The sequence below is a fragment of the Gobio gobio genome (assembly GCF_949357685.1).
Source record: "Gobio gobio genome assembly, chromosome: 5".
NCBI classification, from domain to species: domain Eukaryota; kingdom Metazoa; phylum Chordata; class Actinopteri; order Cypriniformes; family Gobionidae; genus Gobio; species Gobio gobio.
Window position 1 is genome coordinate 15,723,205 of NC_137101.1, and position 15,038 is coordinate 15,738,242.

Here is a 15,038-nt window from a genome sequence, read left to right on the forward strand (position 1 = left end):
TTTATTCCTGCTAATCTGTTTGTCTGGCTACAACTCAGTAAAATCAAAGATTTAGCTCATTTGTGTGTGTGTGTGTGTGTGTGTGTGCTCTGCACAGATTGCTTAGGATCTTGGAATGGTGCATTTACAATTGTACCCCAGCATGATGTGTTAACAGATTAATGAGTATTGTTTGTAATTACATGCTTCTCCTGACTACAAACAAATTCTGTTATCTTCTTAAGCGTAATGCATGGATTCAGGGTCGGTCTGTAGTTCTGCAAATAAAATTGCAGGCATAAAGCTTAGCCTAGAGCATAAAGTTCATTTCTCTTGTTCTTTCTTTCTCTAGTTGTCATTCCATTCAGACAATGGAGCATGAATATTTTGATTGTCCAGAATATGTGGCCAGCACTCAGGCAGAGGTGGACAGGGCAGTTGAGTTCGAGTGTGAGGTAAGTAAAAGAAAAATGCTTTCTTTAGTGACATATACACCTGGTGTTAACATCCATCTCGGGTGACCCGATAACAAATGGTCAGCCGAGCCATTTACATCTGACTTTACATGCATCTCAAATGCAAGGGACTCTGATTACATGATTAAATACATCACTACATTATACATTATTGCTAATGCATGTTAATAAAATGCACAATTTATTTTATTTCTGTCTCTATAGCTATTTTTTTAAATGTATTAGTAAATGTTGAGATTAATTAATATTAAAAAAAACACGCTGACTTTTTGGGACTTTAGCTTATTCACCAGAGTTAGATAAGTCTATACATACCATTCTTATCTCCGTGCGTGCCATAACTCTGTCTGACACACCCACCGCTAGCCTAGCTTAGCACAAAGAATGGAGGTAAATGGCTCCAGCTAGCCTACTGCTTAATAAGTGACAAAATAACGCCAACATTTTCCTATTTACATGTTGTGATGTGTATAGTTACATCGTGTACTTAGACCGACGGAAAATGAAAAGTTGCGATTTTCTAGACCGATATTTGGCTAGGAACTATACTCTCATTCCTGCGTAGTAATCATTCCTTTGTGCCGTACCATGGGTGCAGCGGCGCAGTGATATTACGCAGCACCTGAAAATAGTCCCCAGCACGCTCTCTGCCCAAGTAGGTTGTCACATTGGTTATGTTGACAGAAGTTAGCCTATTTTCAGGCGCTGTGTAATATCAGTGCGCCACTGCACCCATGGTACGGCACAAAGTTCCTTGATCATTACGCAGGAATGAGAGTATAGTTCCTAGCCATATCGGTCTAGAAAAGCGAAACTTTTCCTTTTCCGTCGGTCTTAGTACACGATGTAACTATACACATCGCAACATGTAAATAGGAAAATGTTGGTGTTATTTTGTCACTTATTAAGCAGTCGGCTAGCTGGAGCCATTTAACTCCAGTCTTTGTGCTAAGCTAGGCTAGCGTTGGGTGCATCAGACAGAGTTATGGCACGCATGGAGATGAGAATGGTATGTATGGACTTATCTAACTATGGGGCATACAATATGTATGTATTGTTCATGTTAGTTCATGTTAACTACTGTAGTTATCTAATGTTAACATAAGAATCTATATTGTAAAGTGTTACCTTTTCATCAATAAAAGAATCTGGATTAAATGAAAGAATTATATGGTCAAATGAAGTATTTGGTTCATTTAATTGTGAAACTTCAAAAATAAGAGTTTCAGAAAGCATATTTCTTCACTATTAATGAGTTAATGTGGCATGTTACAGCTGGAGAGCTCTCAAACAATGCCATTTTTCCTAATAAACAGGGGCATTAGACTCCACTGAGGTGTAATTAGTTTTATTTTAGTGACATTAATGTTCTTTCCTACGGAGTCTCTCGCTCATTTTGGAAAACAAATGCATGTGTGTTAATGAATCGTTATTATTATGATTGTTTGATTGTTGAAGGTACCAGCTCGTCACCAGATGTTTCTTCAAAAGAGTGCGATTTTGGGATATTATATGTATGATGATCTTTTTTTAAAAGTGAATTAGTGGCAATTTCCTGCTTGGAAAATCAAAATTGCACAGTGGAGAAGTTGGTATATGATGTGGTCAATGATTCATTATCGGGATGAGCCCCTTCCATGCAAGATAACTTCTGTCAATCACAAACACATTTTTCATATCAGGCCAAGAGCTATAGAACCCGCTCTCTGAAAACGGAACATATCCTTAATACTATAATCTGTCAAATTATCACAATGATTTTCCAGTTCCATCTCTTGCCGCAGTAGGTTAAGGGAGATTGTGTGGATTATTTTGCTCGGCAGGTCGGTTGATCCTCTTTGATGAGCATGTGGTCGGAACAATAGACTTGCAGAAAATATGAAGTATCGCTGAGCTTATGGAGCAGATCAATATGAAGCCGTATTAAAGCTGCTGGTGATGAATTGCATCCATTGTGCGGACTGACAGTAACCCAGATTCAGCTGAAATACGAGAAAGAGTTAGCCTGTTTAGATCACACCACAGACATTGCCTTGAACGTGTTGGCATCGCATTTTTAGAAATGATTTGCCAAATAAGAACACTTGACAGTTCGGTGGATATGTACGTGGAAACTCATATAGATGGAGAGTGGTAAATCTGGTTAATGTGGAGGGTGGAGTGCTTGATGTATGACGCTAGTGCTCGGTCAGGAGCGTCGACCGATAAATGAGCCGTTTTGCTTGACTGAACTGAGACCGGTGTCAGTGCCTGTTGAGATGTGGCTAACCGCGCTCCTTTGACAGATAAATGTCTCTCAAATGCAGCCCTGTCGCTTGCGCCAGGCTTCGGTCTTGACATATAACCCCCTCTGCTTGCTTGATTATATCATATTTCAGGGTGGCCTCATCTTTTTGTAGCCCAAGGAACTGGTCATTGTTTCATTTGAACGTAAAGCCAAATATTTAAGATGACTTTACTACTCTAAAACAATGCTAGTGCTGAGAAGCTAGCAGAGGTGGCTTTTTTAAATAACCTGAACTGAAAAGAAATGTGCTGAGCTATTTTCTTGTTCAGCATAAAGTAGAGCTGAGCTCATTTCTATGTTTCTTTTCATACGACATGTATATTACACTTTCTGGCCCTTGAAATAGAAAAGAAAATTGTAAACTATCCTGCATTTTAATCTCTCTCTCTCTCTCTCTCTCTCTCTCTCTCTCTCTCTCTCTCTCCTCTCTCTCTCTCTCTCTCTCTCTCTCTCTCTCTCTCTCTCTCTCTCTCTGTGTGTGTGTGTGTGTTACAGGAGGTTGAGCTCTGTCGAATGAACAGCCAGGAAAAACTGGGCTTGACTCTTTGTTATCGCACTGATGATGAGGAAGATACGGCCATTTTTGTTAGTCAGGTGGGTACTTGCAATTTTTTTTGTAATTGTAAAATATGTGTTCATCATTTGGACATGTACTTATTTTTTATTTTTGGAAGTTTTATTGCTGGGAAAGAAATCACACAAATTAGGGTTTTTATGTGTCAAAAAGTTTAGTAACCATGTTGTAAAACTGGAGATAGACTAACAATAAAAAAGTTCTGAAGGTTAATCATCTCCTTTCTCAGACCAAGTGTTGAAAAGTCTATTTTGTGGATTTTAATGCAGCAGTTCAATTTAACAGACAAAGATCTACCGAAAATGAACTGAAAAATGCTTTTAGAACAGATGTTATTATGTTAATTTGGTGATCTGTGTTTAATTCATTCGCACATGTTGAAGTCACCTGTAAGATGTGGCACTGAGCATCAAATTTGATGGAGGCAATCAAATTAATCGGACCAAACCCTTTTTTAACATCAATTAAAATTTTGTGAAAAGTAATTAAAAGATAAAAGCTCAGTTTGATCCATTCTCATTGTTCCACATCACTGTATTCCTTCACTGAAATTAAAAGTGTTTAATATGGAAAATGTTCCTGTTTTCCAAAGTTCAAATGGCAGACGAAAGTCTACCAGGACTGAGTGAAGCATGAAGAGAGCAAGTCGAGTTTGGAAAATGATTCTGCATACAGACAGTTCTTTTTTCAGTGTTTTAATTGCTGATTTTAATTAGCAAGAAAATAGCACCCCTCCTGTCTCCTGTGGAGTGTAAAATAGCACTTTATTCGCTCTCACCTCCTTGACACACCCAAAGGAAAACAAAGGCTGAAAACAAGGACTGCATTTCAACAGGGAGAATTCTACTTATTGTACAGATATTGCCTGCTCTTACACCATTTCTCGCTCAGAGATATGTAAATGTGGTGCACCTGACATCAAACAGGAGGGAACTGCTTCTCCTTTTTGTATCATCTCCAGAAAATGTATCATAAACAACCTACAGAAATGTTCTATTAATACGTGTCTGTGAAAGTAAGTTATGCTAATATTAGTCATTAATAATGCATTTATGCGTATAATGCTTGTCAGTGTACGGCAATGATGTTTTCAGCCTCCTTCTTATGTAAATTATTATAATGCATAAAGAATATTGTCGTTTTAATAAGCAATCTTGTAAAATGCTAAATATATGTATTATTTCGAGGGGGAGAAAGAAAAATATTCCCACATCCTTTATTTATTTTGTGCAGTATTCACTTCCAATCCTTATACAATATATTATATGGGGGTAATTAAATTGCCTTCTTTTGTGAATGGTCTGAAAGGAATAGATTTTTCTCATTATAGAACAGATATGCAAATGAATCGGTTACAATAATGAATTCTTTTTGTGATAAGTCATGGAATTATTACTGGTGTGTTGAGATGAATTATGACAATTTGCATATTGATGCCATGCTTGTTGTACTGTTGATAGGTTGAACTCAACAGCATAGCTGCAAGGGATGGACGCATCCGAGAGGGAGACAGAATTTTACAGGTGGGATACATTTAATCTTGTTACACACCTATACACGCTCATTCACGCTTACAACCATCCTATGAATCCAGATAATGTTTTTGATTATTTATTTGGTAGATACAGTGGGTTCAAATGTATAGAAACACACTGAATTGGTTTATTCTTTACTTACTTATAAAATAATGACTATATAATATCTAAAATATAATTTATAATGGATTTTCAATAGTGGTCTGAGACTTTCCACTGTAGATATTTGTATGAGAGTGTGTGTGTGTGTGTGTGTGTGTGTGTGTGTGTGTGTGTGTGTGTGTGTGTGTGTGTGTGTGTGTGTGTGTGTGTGTGTGTGTGTGTGTGTGTGTGTGTGTGTGTGTGTGTGTGTGTGTGTGTGTGTGTGTGTACAAATCTTGAACAAATGAACTCTGAGACTCACTGCAGATATTTGTATGTGTGTGTGTGTGTGTGTGTGTGTGTGTGTGTGTGTGTACAAATCTTGAACAAATGAAGTCTGAGACTTCCCACTGTAGATATTTTAATGTGTGTGTGTGTGTCTGTACAAATCTTGAACAAATTAAGCCTGAGACTTCCCACTGTAGGTGTGTGTGTGTGTGTGTGTGTGTGTATGTGTGTGTGTGTGTGTGTGTGTGTGTGTGTGTGTGTGTGTGTGTGTGTGTGTGTGTGTGTGTGTGTGTGTGTGTGTGTGTGTGTGTGTGTGTGTGTGTGTGTGTGTGTCTGTACAAATCTTGAACAAACAAAGTCAGACACTATTAAATAAACTGGATCATTGTGATAAATTGCACTTAAATAGCAGTTTTAACTGGATCTGCTTTTGCAGAATGTAGACCAAGTTGGTGTGACATTCAGCAAAGACAGTAGGGTTAAAGGTTTGGAGAATTTATGAGCAAAAGAAGATAAAGAAAGAGCGAGAGACAAAGGACACAAGGCATCTGGATGTAACATTGAGGGAGATGAATACAGTGGTTCAGTGCACGTCTGTCTCACTCTCTCCACCCCTATTATCTTCTTTTGACAGTGCCATTACTCCATAGAAGAAAAGATGAACGGCACCTGTCAGAGGCTGCTTAATTGTGTGTCTGGGCGTGTACCGCCACAACGCTTTTTATAAATGCTGTGGCTCCTGCAGCCCAGTCGGCAGTCTTAGTAATCGATTCAAAGTCTGTCCTCCAGTAAATGCATAATTGACTGAAGGCTGTTATCTCACGAGGGGGGCCTAGTTTTGGTGTCTATGAGGAAATGCAATTTTGCTCCACTTCTGTCACTGACGAAGTGTGCTTCCGGTATGAAAATCCTGACACTCTGTCATTATCTTTGTGTGTATGTAATTGTCTCTCTGTGTCCATGTATCTTCCAGATAAATGGTCATGACGTGCAGAACAGGGAAGAGGCTGTCGCTCTCCTTTCAAATGAAAATTCCAGATCCATTGTGTTACTCGTCACCAGACCTGAAGGACAGGTGAGACTAGTAAACATAGTTGCGAAACTTAACCCACATTAGTACCACAGTTTTATTTGAGTCGCATATTTATTTATTTACAATCACCTGAGCCATAAATGCCATGTTCTTTAAGACCATGTGAAAATTCTGATCAGCCGATGGTCAAACCCTTCATTGGTGACTATCCTCCTGTCATGACAACTCTCTGAGTGTTTGGCATTGTAATGCATATGACAATGTTGATATGTTTGGTCTTGGTGGAATAGATCTGCTACGCTGCTGCTGCAGAGCAAGTACGGGACTTGCTACTGCCAATACAACCCAACAACACGACACGCTGCTGTGAAAAAGTAGATGCTGCGGCTGTACAAAATTGCATACATGAATCACCCCTAGCAGATCTATACAGGTGGAGCTGGGGAAGGTGCAGGGTTTCTGAAAGTGCGCTGCACTGCTAAGGCAAATGCTAACCAGTATTTGAAGGTTAAGCATGCAAGCTCATTGGCCACTGATACAGCAGGAACCAATCAGCTGTGCCCTATAGATAAGGATGTGATTGAAAGCAGGTTGAGTTGGACCTATTAGTCTGCGCCATCTAGAGATCATGACAGAACTTTGTATTTGTGATGTCAAAGGCAGCAAACATGCTTTGAAGGACCATCCTAAAAGGCCGTATAAATATCAACCGAAGCATGATGAGATATATCTGATTTATATGTCGCTTGCAAATAAAGTTATTCCATCAGGTTACACACCTATTTTTGAATGGCTGTCAAAGGAGAAAGATGCTTTTTGCAGCCAAATAGTGCTATGGCATCTACCAGCTGACACTAATTGAGTCATGGTAACTAGCCCCTTGGCTAGTCCAGAACTGGTTAACCCTGTTGGGCTTTTCTCTCTTAGATGGATGGAAGCTGGCTAGATGAGGACCATCATGATTTCCTAGAGGAGCTGAAGATGGAGATTTTAGAAGAACAGAAAAAGGACGCAAAGCGGGTAAGTGTGACCATATTTGCCAAAAAGTTCCTTAGACAAATCTTTATGTTCTGACAGGCATTAATGGGTTGTATCTGTTCATGTTTTGCAGTCAAAAAGACATGAGGAAGCCTCCGCAAGTACAGACACAGCAACATGCTCCTCTTCCATTCTGGAGAAGGACAGTGGTGTGAAATGCAGCTTTGAGGAGAGTTCTGAATATGAATTGCTCTCTCATCCCCAAACACAGACTCAAAAACAACTTCGAGACAGGTGGGAAGCGGGCTCGCATTTGGTTCCTATGGACACCGTTAGCTTAGCCAGACAGGAGAAGGGTCAGGAGGGCAGGTTGAGCGAGAATGGGATGGAATGTGACCATTTCCAGCAACTCCTGGAGCTAAAGTGCCAGATCCGTAATGGTGGAGAATGCGGGTTGGTCTACAGGCGAAGTAGTACTATCGAGTGCAGCCTGACAGAGCAGGGTGGAAGTGGAGTTGCACGGGAGCTGCATATGCTCAACGAAGAGCTGCGCAGCATTGAACGTGAGTGCCAGAGCATCATGCAAGCCCACCAGTTGCGCAGGGGCAAGCACGACTCGCCACGAATGGATAAGGACAGTCGACTGCGTCGTGGCAAGCTTGCAGATATTAACGAGCATCCAGAGAGACTACAAAGTGAAAAGCTCGGAGATAAAGACAGCTCTAGTGCCTACAATACAGCCGAAAGTTCCCGCTCAACTCCACTGGGAACAGAAGGATCACCCGACCACTCGCTACAGCGTCGAGTCCACCTGACCAATCAGAGGAACCTGCGGAGTACCCAACACCTGCAGAGTCCCTACAATAGTCCCATCTTGTCTTTACCCAGCCAAAGTAGCCCTGCTTGCAGTCGTGCCCATACATACACCAGCTCAACACCACCCTTACAGACCCCCATCACCAGTCCCGGTTCACAAGGACCCAGCCAGGCCTTCTCCAGCAGTTTGGAACAAAGCCCCAGCAACCCCTCGGAGTCAGACCCAGCACTTCCTGCTGATGACGAGCGCTGTGAGAAAGACAGAAACCGTAATGGGGTTGCAACCGCTCGGCACTACCATTCGCCCTATCACAGCAACACCCCAACAACCCAGCCTCCCAGCACACGCCATTACCAGAGTTACCTACAGCTCCTACAACAACATTCCTCATCCTCTCTGGAATACTCCCAGAGCCAGCTTAGCCTCCTCAGCCTCTGTGGACGGCCTGGACCTTCACAACCTGGCCGAATTGAATGGAAAGTTAAAGTGCGAGCAGACGGAACCAGATATGTGGCACGTCGGCCTGCACGAGACCGCATCCTACGGGAACGAGCCTTACGGATCCGGGAGGAGCGCAGCGGTGGGATGACTACGGATGACGACGCAGTCAGCGAGCTGAAGATGGGGCGGTATTGGAGTAAAGAAGAACGCAAGCAGCAGCTAGCACGGGCAAGAGAACAGCGACGCAGGAGGGAGTTCATGCAGAGGAGCCGGCTTGAGTGCCTCAGGGAGACAATGGGGACGGCAAGTGGGGAAGTCAGCATCCTGGAGCTCAGCCATAAGAAGATGCTGAAGAAACGGAACAAGAAGATCCTTGACAACTGGATGACCATTCAAGAGCTCATGAGCCATGGAGCACGAGCACCTGAGGGCACCAAAGTTCACAACGCCTTCCTTTCAGTCACCACAGTTTAGTGAAGAGCTTGACCCAAGGCGTTCTCGGTTTATGTACTCGCCTCATTCCAAGTGGCCATTTTATAAAGGTGAAGATGCGGATATTTTTCATGTTTTGTGAAACTGAGTAATACTTTGTGAAAACTCATTTCAACTGAACTCAAGACTTCAAGAAATGTGAATGTTCAAAAACTCTTTTGATATACTGACACGTTGACACTACCGTTACAGACCTCGCTGTGTTTTCATACTAGAATGTATAAAAATGGTTTTAATAGGATTTTACACGCTACATTGTCATTTAATGTAGTGTTACTTTCCATGCATTTGTATTTTATAAATGGCAAGTTTTCATGCGATATAAAATACAGTACTTGAATTTCGGCTTTTGCTGCCATTACATCTTTTAAATCTGAAATGTAAATATCTGTAACTGTTCTTATCGAGATCTTCATGGGAAAAGGTCTTCATTGCAGCTTAATGGGTTTACAAGAGTCGTTTGACATACCGCACGATGTTACCATTTTAATGGTATTGTATACAATACGTACAATTTTTGTACTGTTCTATATGAACATTATTTATATTTTTGAGTCTAATAAGTTATCTTATTCCATCTTTATAATGCCAAATGACCCTGTCTGTATCTCAGTCAAGCGCAGTTTCTACCACTCTCATTGTGCCTTGTATAGAGGCTCATTTTTCTACCACAGTTTGTGAAGAGACACCCTGAGTAATCTTGCTGTCATGTTTTTAGTCTCTTTTTGATGTGTAAGACATCTTTGTAGCCGGGTCTACGTGTTCTAGGTGTGCTACATGGGGTAAAAAAGAATAATAAATTATTGTTATATAAGTTAAACATTAACAGTTTTGTTATCATTTCTTCTCATATGGTTTCCAGATTTTCTAGGTTTTCCAGTTTTGTTCAGGATACAAAGATATGTGTAGCTTTCGGCTTCGATTGATTCGTTTTCTAGATTGACAGCTTGAACTAATTAAGCTTGAGATCAAGAACCGCATTTCTGAGATAAACTGTGATTATATCATTAGACATTGGCATTTGTCCCGTTCGCATTTCACCCAAATACCAGACCTGTCATTGTTAAACTGACATCCTGTCAGACAGTAGCATTAAAATCAGATATGTTTGATTATAAATATATGTAACCCTTTGCATGAATATCTAAATGGTTATCTTGCCGTCAACCCTGCAAACACTGCACTGCAAAAAAAAGATTGTGTTCTCAAAAATATCTAAACAAAAGCAAAAATTGATATTTACTTTTCTCACGCAATTAGTCATATAGGCTTAAACCTCACAAAACAATGTTACATTAATGTTTAAATGGCTTTGTTTGCCAGTGGTGGAAAATATATTCTCTGAAAACAAGTCATGCAATTTTGCTCCTCAAGTATATGTATTGTTTTAAGGATATTTCGATAGAAAACCAGGCAAATTTTGATTTATTTTGTGGTATGACTACAAATGTGCTAAAAACCAATAATCAAAATGAATACATAAAAAAGGATCAATTGATATTAGGTGGGTAATATGTGCAGATTAGTTTGTACACAGATTGTTCTGAATGGATGAAAGCTGCCTGAGGCTGTTAGGATGGTTTGTGTGTGTGAGGGAGGTTTGAGGCTTTTTGAAGTCTAATGTTTTTCATCTTTGGTATGAATGTGTGCTGCATGTAAAGACCTGTCTGCCTCTGTTTCAAAGTGATAACACTGCATGAATCTCATGAACGGGTACCATGAATCTGCATTGAGTCACTAGAACTGTTTCATTGAGACCTTTTTGAACGCAGACTAATTGTACTATTGGGGTCTGTCTGTCTACTTAATTTGAGCAAAAAATTACAATATTCTAATTGTAAGAATGTATCCATAATCACCTATGTGATACTCTTTTGTGTGCCTGAAAAATCAGGACGTCCAACAAGATTCATGCCACAGGAGCTCTTGAATATTTCAGCATATACAAGTGTATGGATCCATCTTCTCATCATAAATCATCTCCATGTTTAGTTGTTTAATCATTAGATCCTTCCAATCTTTCATGTTTTCAAACTTCAGCCTAAGCCGAACTCTCAGGTTTATGAAGTTTTCCTAATTACCAGCTACAGAAATTGCTCCCGTCTTGCGTTATGGCCCTAATTTGGAAGGAGACTGAATATGGCGAAAGAACGCTGTATTATGTATGTGTGGCAGTCGTTTACCTCGTTATGGTTCTCTTTCACATTTATTTATTCATAAATGCTCATTATGACTGACAGAGCGGAGACTTGTGAAACGGGAGAAGGGATATCAAAGCAAGTGCATTTTTTTCCTCCTCACTGTCTCTCTAGCTCTCACTACTTTACTACAAAGAATAATGGAGAGCACTGCTGTCAGTTTCTGTGATGTTCACACTTCACCTAGCAGAAGAGCTTTAAAATGTACTTTAAAATAAGTGCACCAAAAGCTGGAAATTCTGTCATCATTTATACTCGTATATACCCTTGCATCATTCAAAACCCATATCATGAGAACATGGGTGTGTGTGTGGATGTATATATATATATAAAATATATGAAAACTCGATCAGGCATAACATTATGACAGGTGAAGTGAACAACGCTAATTATCTCTTCATCACGGCACCTGTTAGTGGGTGGGATATATTAGGCAGCAAGTGAACATTTTGTCCTCAAAGTTGATGTGTTAGAAGCAGGAAAAATGGGCAAGCGTAAGGATTTGAGCGAGTTTGACAAGGGCCAAATTGTGATGGCTAGACAACTGGGTCAGAGCATCCCCAAAACTGCAGCTCTTGTAGGGTGTTCCCGGTCTGCAGTGGTCAGTATCTATCAAAAGTGCTCCAAGGAAGGAAGAGTGGTGAACCGGCAATAAGGTCATGGGCGGCCACGGCTCATTGATGCACATGGGGAGCGAAGGCTGGCCTGTATAGTCCGATCAAACAGACGAGCTACTGTAGCTCAAACTGCTCAAGAAGTTAGCATGGTTCTGATAGAAAGGTGTCAGAATACACTTTCAGAAGGATAATGCGCCCTGCCCCAAAGCAAAAATGGTTCAGGAATGGTTTAAGGAGCACAACGAGTTTGAGGTGTTGACTTGTGCTGCGTCCAAATTCGCCTACTTATACTACGACCTAAAAGTATGTACTCTTTTTGTGAAGAAAAAGTACATACTTTTGAGTGTGTAGCAGAAGAGTATGCTAGCTTTGGGACATACTACTTCGTCATCTTTAACGACTCTGTCACTTAGTCACTTAAACTGCTCTGTCATCATCCTCACAGTTAAAATCCTCCACATTCAATTTAATTTCCTACCGTATCGGAGAGAAGTGTAGCACGTTGATCTGCCATTCGTGGGTCTTTAATGCAGAGACTCCCCTCAAGTGTTTGCAGTTTAAATATAGCAATGCATTTAAAAGTTATGGTCAAACCATATCATTACAAAAGTTCACAATCCTGCTGCAGGTGAAATATAATGTGGATAACATTGAATAAATATATTTTTGTCCGGTTAAATACTCATAATGGATCACTCAAACCCTTTTATCTAAACCTCTCTACTTAACCGTCGGACTCACACATCCGTCATGTTTGTAGTTTTTTAACACTTTTTATCCATGTTTGTAGTTCTAATCGAATCCTCAGTCCAACTCGCAATGGGTTGTGAGTAATATCAGCCATTAGAGTGTGAGTCGATCTGCACTTCGAATTCTGACGGGAAATAGTAGACCATCAGGGTATCTCTGGAATAGTCTTTTCAACATGCGATTTTTGGACATACTAATTCTATTTTCGAATACTATTTAGTACGGATAGTTTGCGAATTGGGACGCAGCATTGTTCTCCAAATTCCCCAGATCTCAATCCAATCGAGCATCTGTGGGATGTGCTGAACAAACAAGTCTGATCCATGGAGACCCCACCTCGCAACTTACAGGACTTAAAGGATCTGCTGCTAACATATTGGTGCCAGAAACCACAGCACACCTTCAGGGGAGTCCATGCCTCAACGGGTCAGGGCTATTTTGGCAGCCAGCAAAAGGGGGACCAACACAATATTAGGATGTCATAATGTTATGCCTGATCGGTGTATGCAGACAACTCTGAATGCTACTGACCAATCATATTCAAGTTTTTCAGAGAGCTGTGTAATAATTATATACTTTTATGTAGATATTGTTTTTAAAAAAAAAGTGTTCCACCGAAAAGAACTGCATACATGCTTGGAACAGCGTGAGTGTGAGAAAATGATGACAGCCATGAACCGGTGAGTCTAGACTGAATACACAGTGTAACTTACCTGACACAACTTCTATCCTGTTATTGTGTAATGACTTTTCACTTCTGGGGCGTAGAGTGTCACATTCCTCTTAAGTTTTTGGTGTACTTGAGCTGAACTCAGCAGTATTTGATAGTTTTTTTTCCCCTGAAACATCCTTTTGCATGCTTTTTGAAGCTTCAGCTCTCAGAGCTCTCTAAGCCCGTTGGGAAAGCAGAGACATGAGAGAGCATGACAGAAATAATGGGGTGAATCCAAAAACGAGGGCAGATGAACAGACAAAAGAACAGAGAGCTGACAGGCTGGGAGAACAGTAGCCTATATGGCCATCTTCTGACTTTGGTGATGGACACACAGGCTATGAAAATGCCCTGTGAACATTTATTTTCTGGCATTTTTTTAACAAGCTGTCAAACACAGCAAATCTGAGTTTGTAAGACATGAGTTGGAAAGGTGATAGAGGAATTAAGGTCAAAGCAGAAAACTAAAACTAACGGAACAATAGAGAGTGTGCACGTGATGTCACCATCGGCCGGAGTGACTGCGGTTACGCCCACTGAGTGGCAGCATTGGTTTTCAGCATGAATGCCGCGAAAAACACACAAAACACATCTAGAATGGGAAAGAGCTTTGAGATTGACTGTATAAATTTGACAAGAAAACTGAGGTATATTTTTGCAGTCTGCAGAAAAGCTACAGAAAAGAGATGCAAATGGATTGCTGCAATTCACATAAACGACTGGACTACATGCAGCAAAACATGGATTATAGTTATCATTTTGTGTCAATATGCTGAATTTTGGGTAAAATCATACCCTATATATTGTATTGTTATGTATTGTATGGACAACTCATCAATTAAATATTTAGAGTATATTCTGCATAATTGGAAGTTTTTAAATAAACACTGACAAAAACTATACAAGTTTTAGGGCTGGACGATATATATAACATTGATATAACTGATCACCCGGATTTAGACCTACCAATTGTATTTATATGATGCGTTCACAGGCAAATTTGCTTTATGTATTTCCCCGGCCTCGAAATCAGGCACATCTAAATGTCAGGAAACAAAATAAAGTCTCACATATCCTCCTGGGACAGAAAAAAAACGTGTTTTATTTTTACATGTCATTACATTGTTTAGAGCATAAACAAAACAAAATAATTTTTGAAAAATTATGTTTTATTAATATGTTATGCTATGTCCTCTTTAGTGTACTCCAGGACTAAAAAAAATACATGAAATGACATGTATAGGCAAAAACAATGGGATTTTTTTCATTCACCAATACATTTTTAGGTTTCAGGATTTTTTTAACCAAAGTTTGTTTAAAGATTATTCTCAGCTACAGTATGTTATGAAAGATATAACGGAATGAATTGATATACCATTTTACTTTATGCAATATGTGGGTAGAATGGCCATACATGGGTTTTCCAATTCAATACAATGTATCTATACAGTTAGTGTTGTTTTCGTCAACGAAAAGTATGACTAAATATCGTCGTCAACGAACCTTTATAACGTGACGAAAACGAGACGAGACGCAACGTAAATGCTGGTCATGTGACGATGACGAATAAAAACGAGACTAAATGTGGTTCACAAAATAAAAACTATGCTAAAATGTCTCTTCATTTTCGTTGACGAAAATGAGACGAGACGAAAAGTCGCGTTTTTATTATTATTTTGCAGTATTTTTGTGCGTCTCATTCAGGGGCTGCATCAGGGCGCACTGCTCAGACGCAGCCCCCCCACTCGCGCGGCGTTTTAGAAGATTTAGCTCCGGTGAG

General features: G+C 40.1%; 1 protein-coding gene across 1 annotated transcript in view; it reads left to right on the top strand.

Annotated features, from left to right (window-relative positions):
• The window catches only part of pdzrn4 (PDZ domain containing ring finger 4), a 33,766-nt gene extending 23,961 nt beyond the window's left edge, over positions 1 to 9,805 (top strand). The window contains exons 3-8 of the mRNA XM_079816354.1: positions 332 to 434; positions 3,238 to 3,336; positions 4,777 to 4,839; positions 6,194 to 6,295; positions 7,181 to 7,273; positions 7,365 to 9,805. Coding sequence (XP_079672480.1) covers positions 332 to 434; positions 3,238 to 3,336; positions 4,777 to 4,839; positions 6,194 to 6,295; positions 7,181 to 7,273; positions 7,365 to 8,963 — 2,059 coding nt within the window. The 3' untranslated portion in view covers positions 8,964 to 9,805. The remainder of the gene's footprint in view (positions 1 to 331; positions 435 to 3,237; positions 3,337 to 4,776; positions 4,840 to 6,193; positions 6,296 to 7,180; positions 7,274 to 7,364) is intronic.
• The last annotated feature ends 5,233 nt before the right edge of the window (positions 9,806 to 15,038 follow it).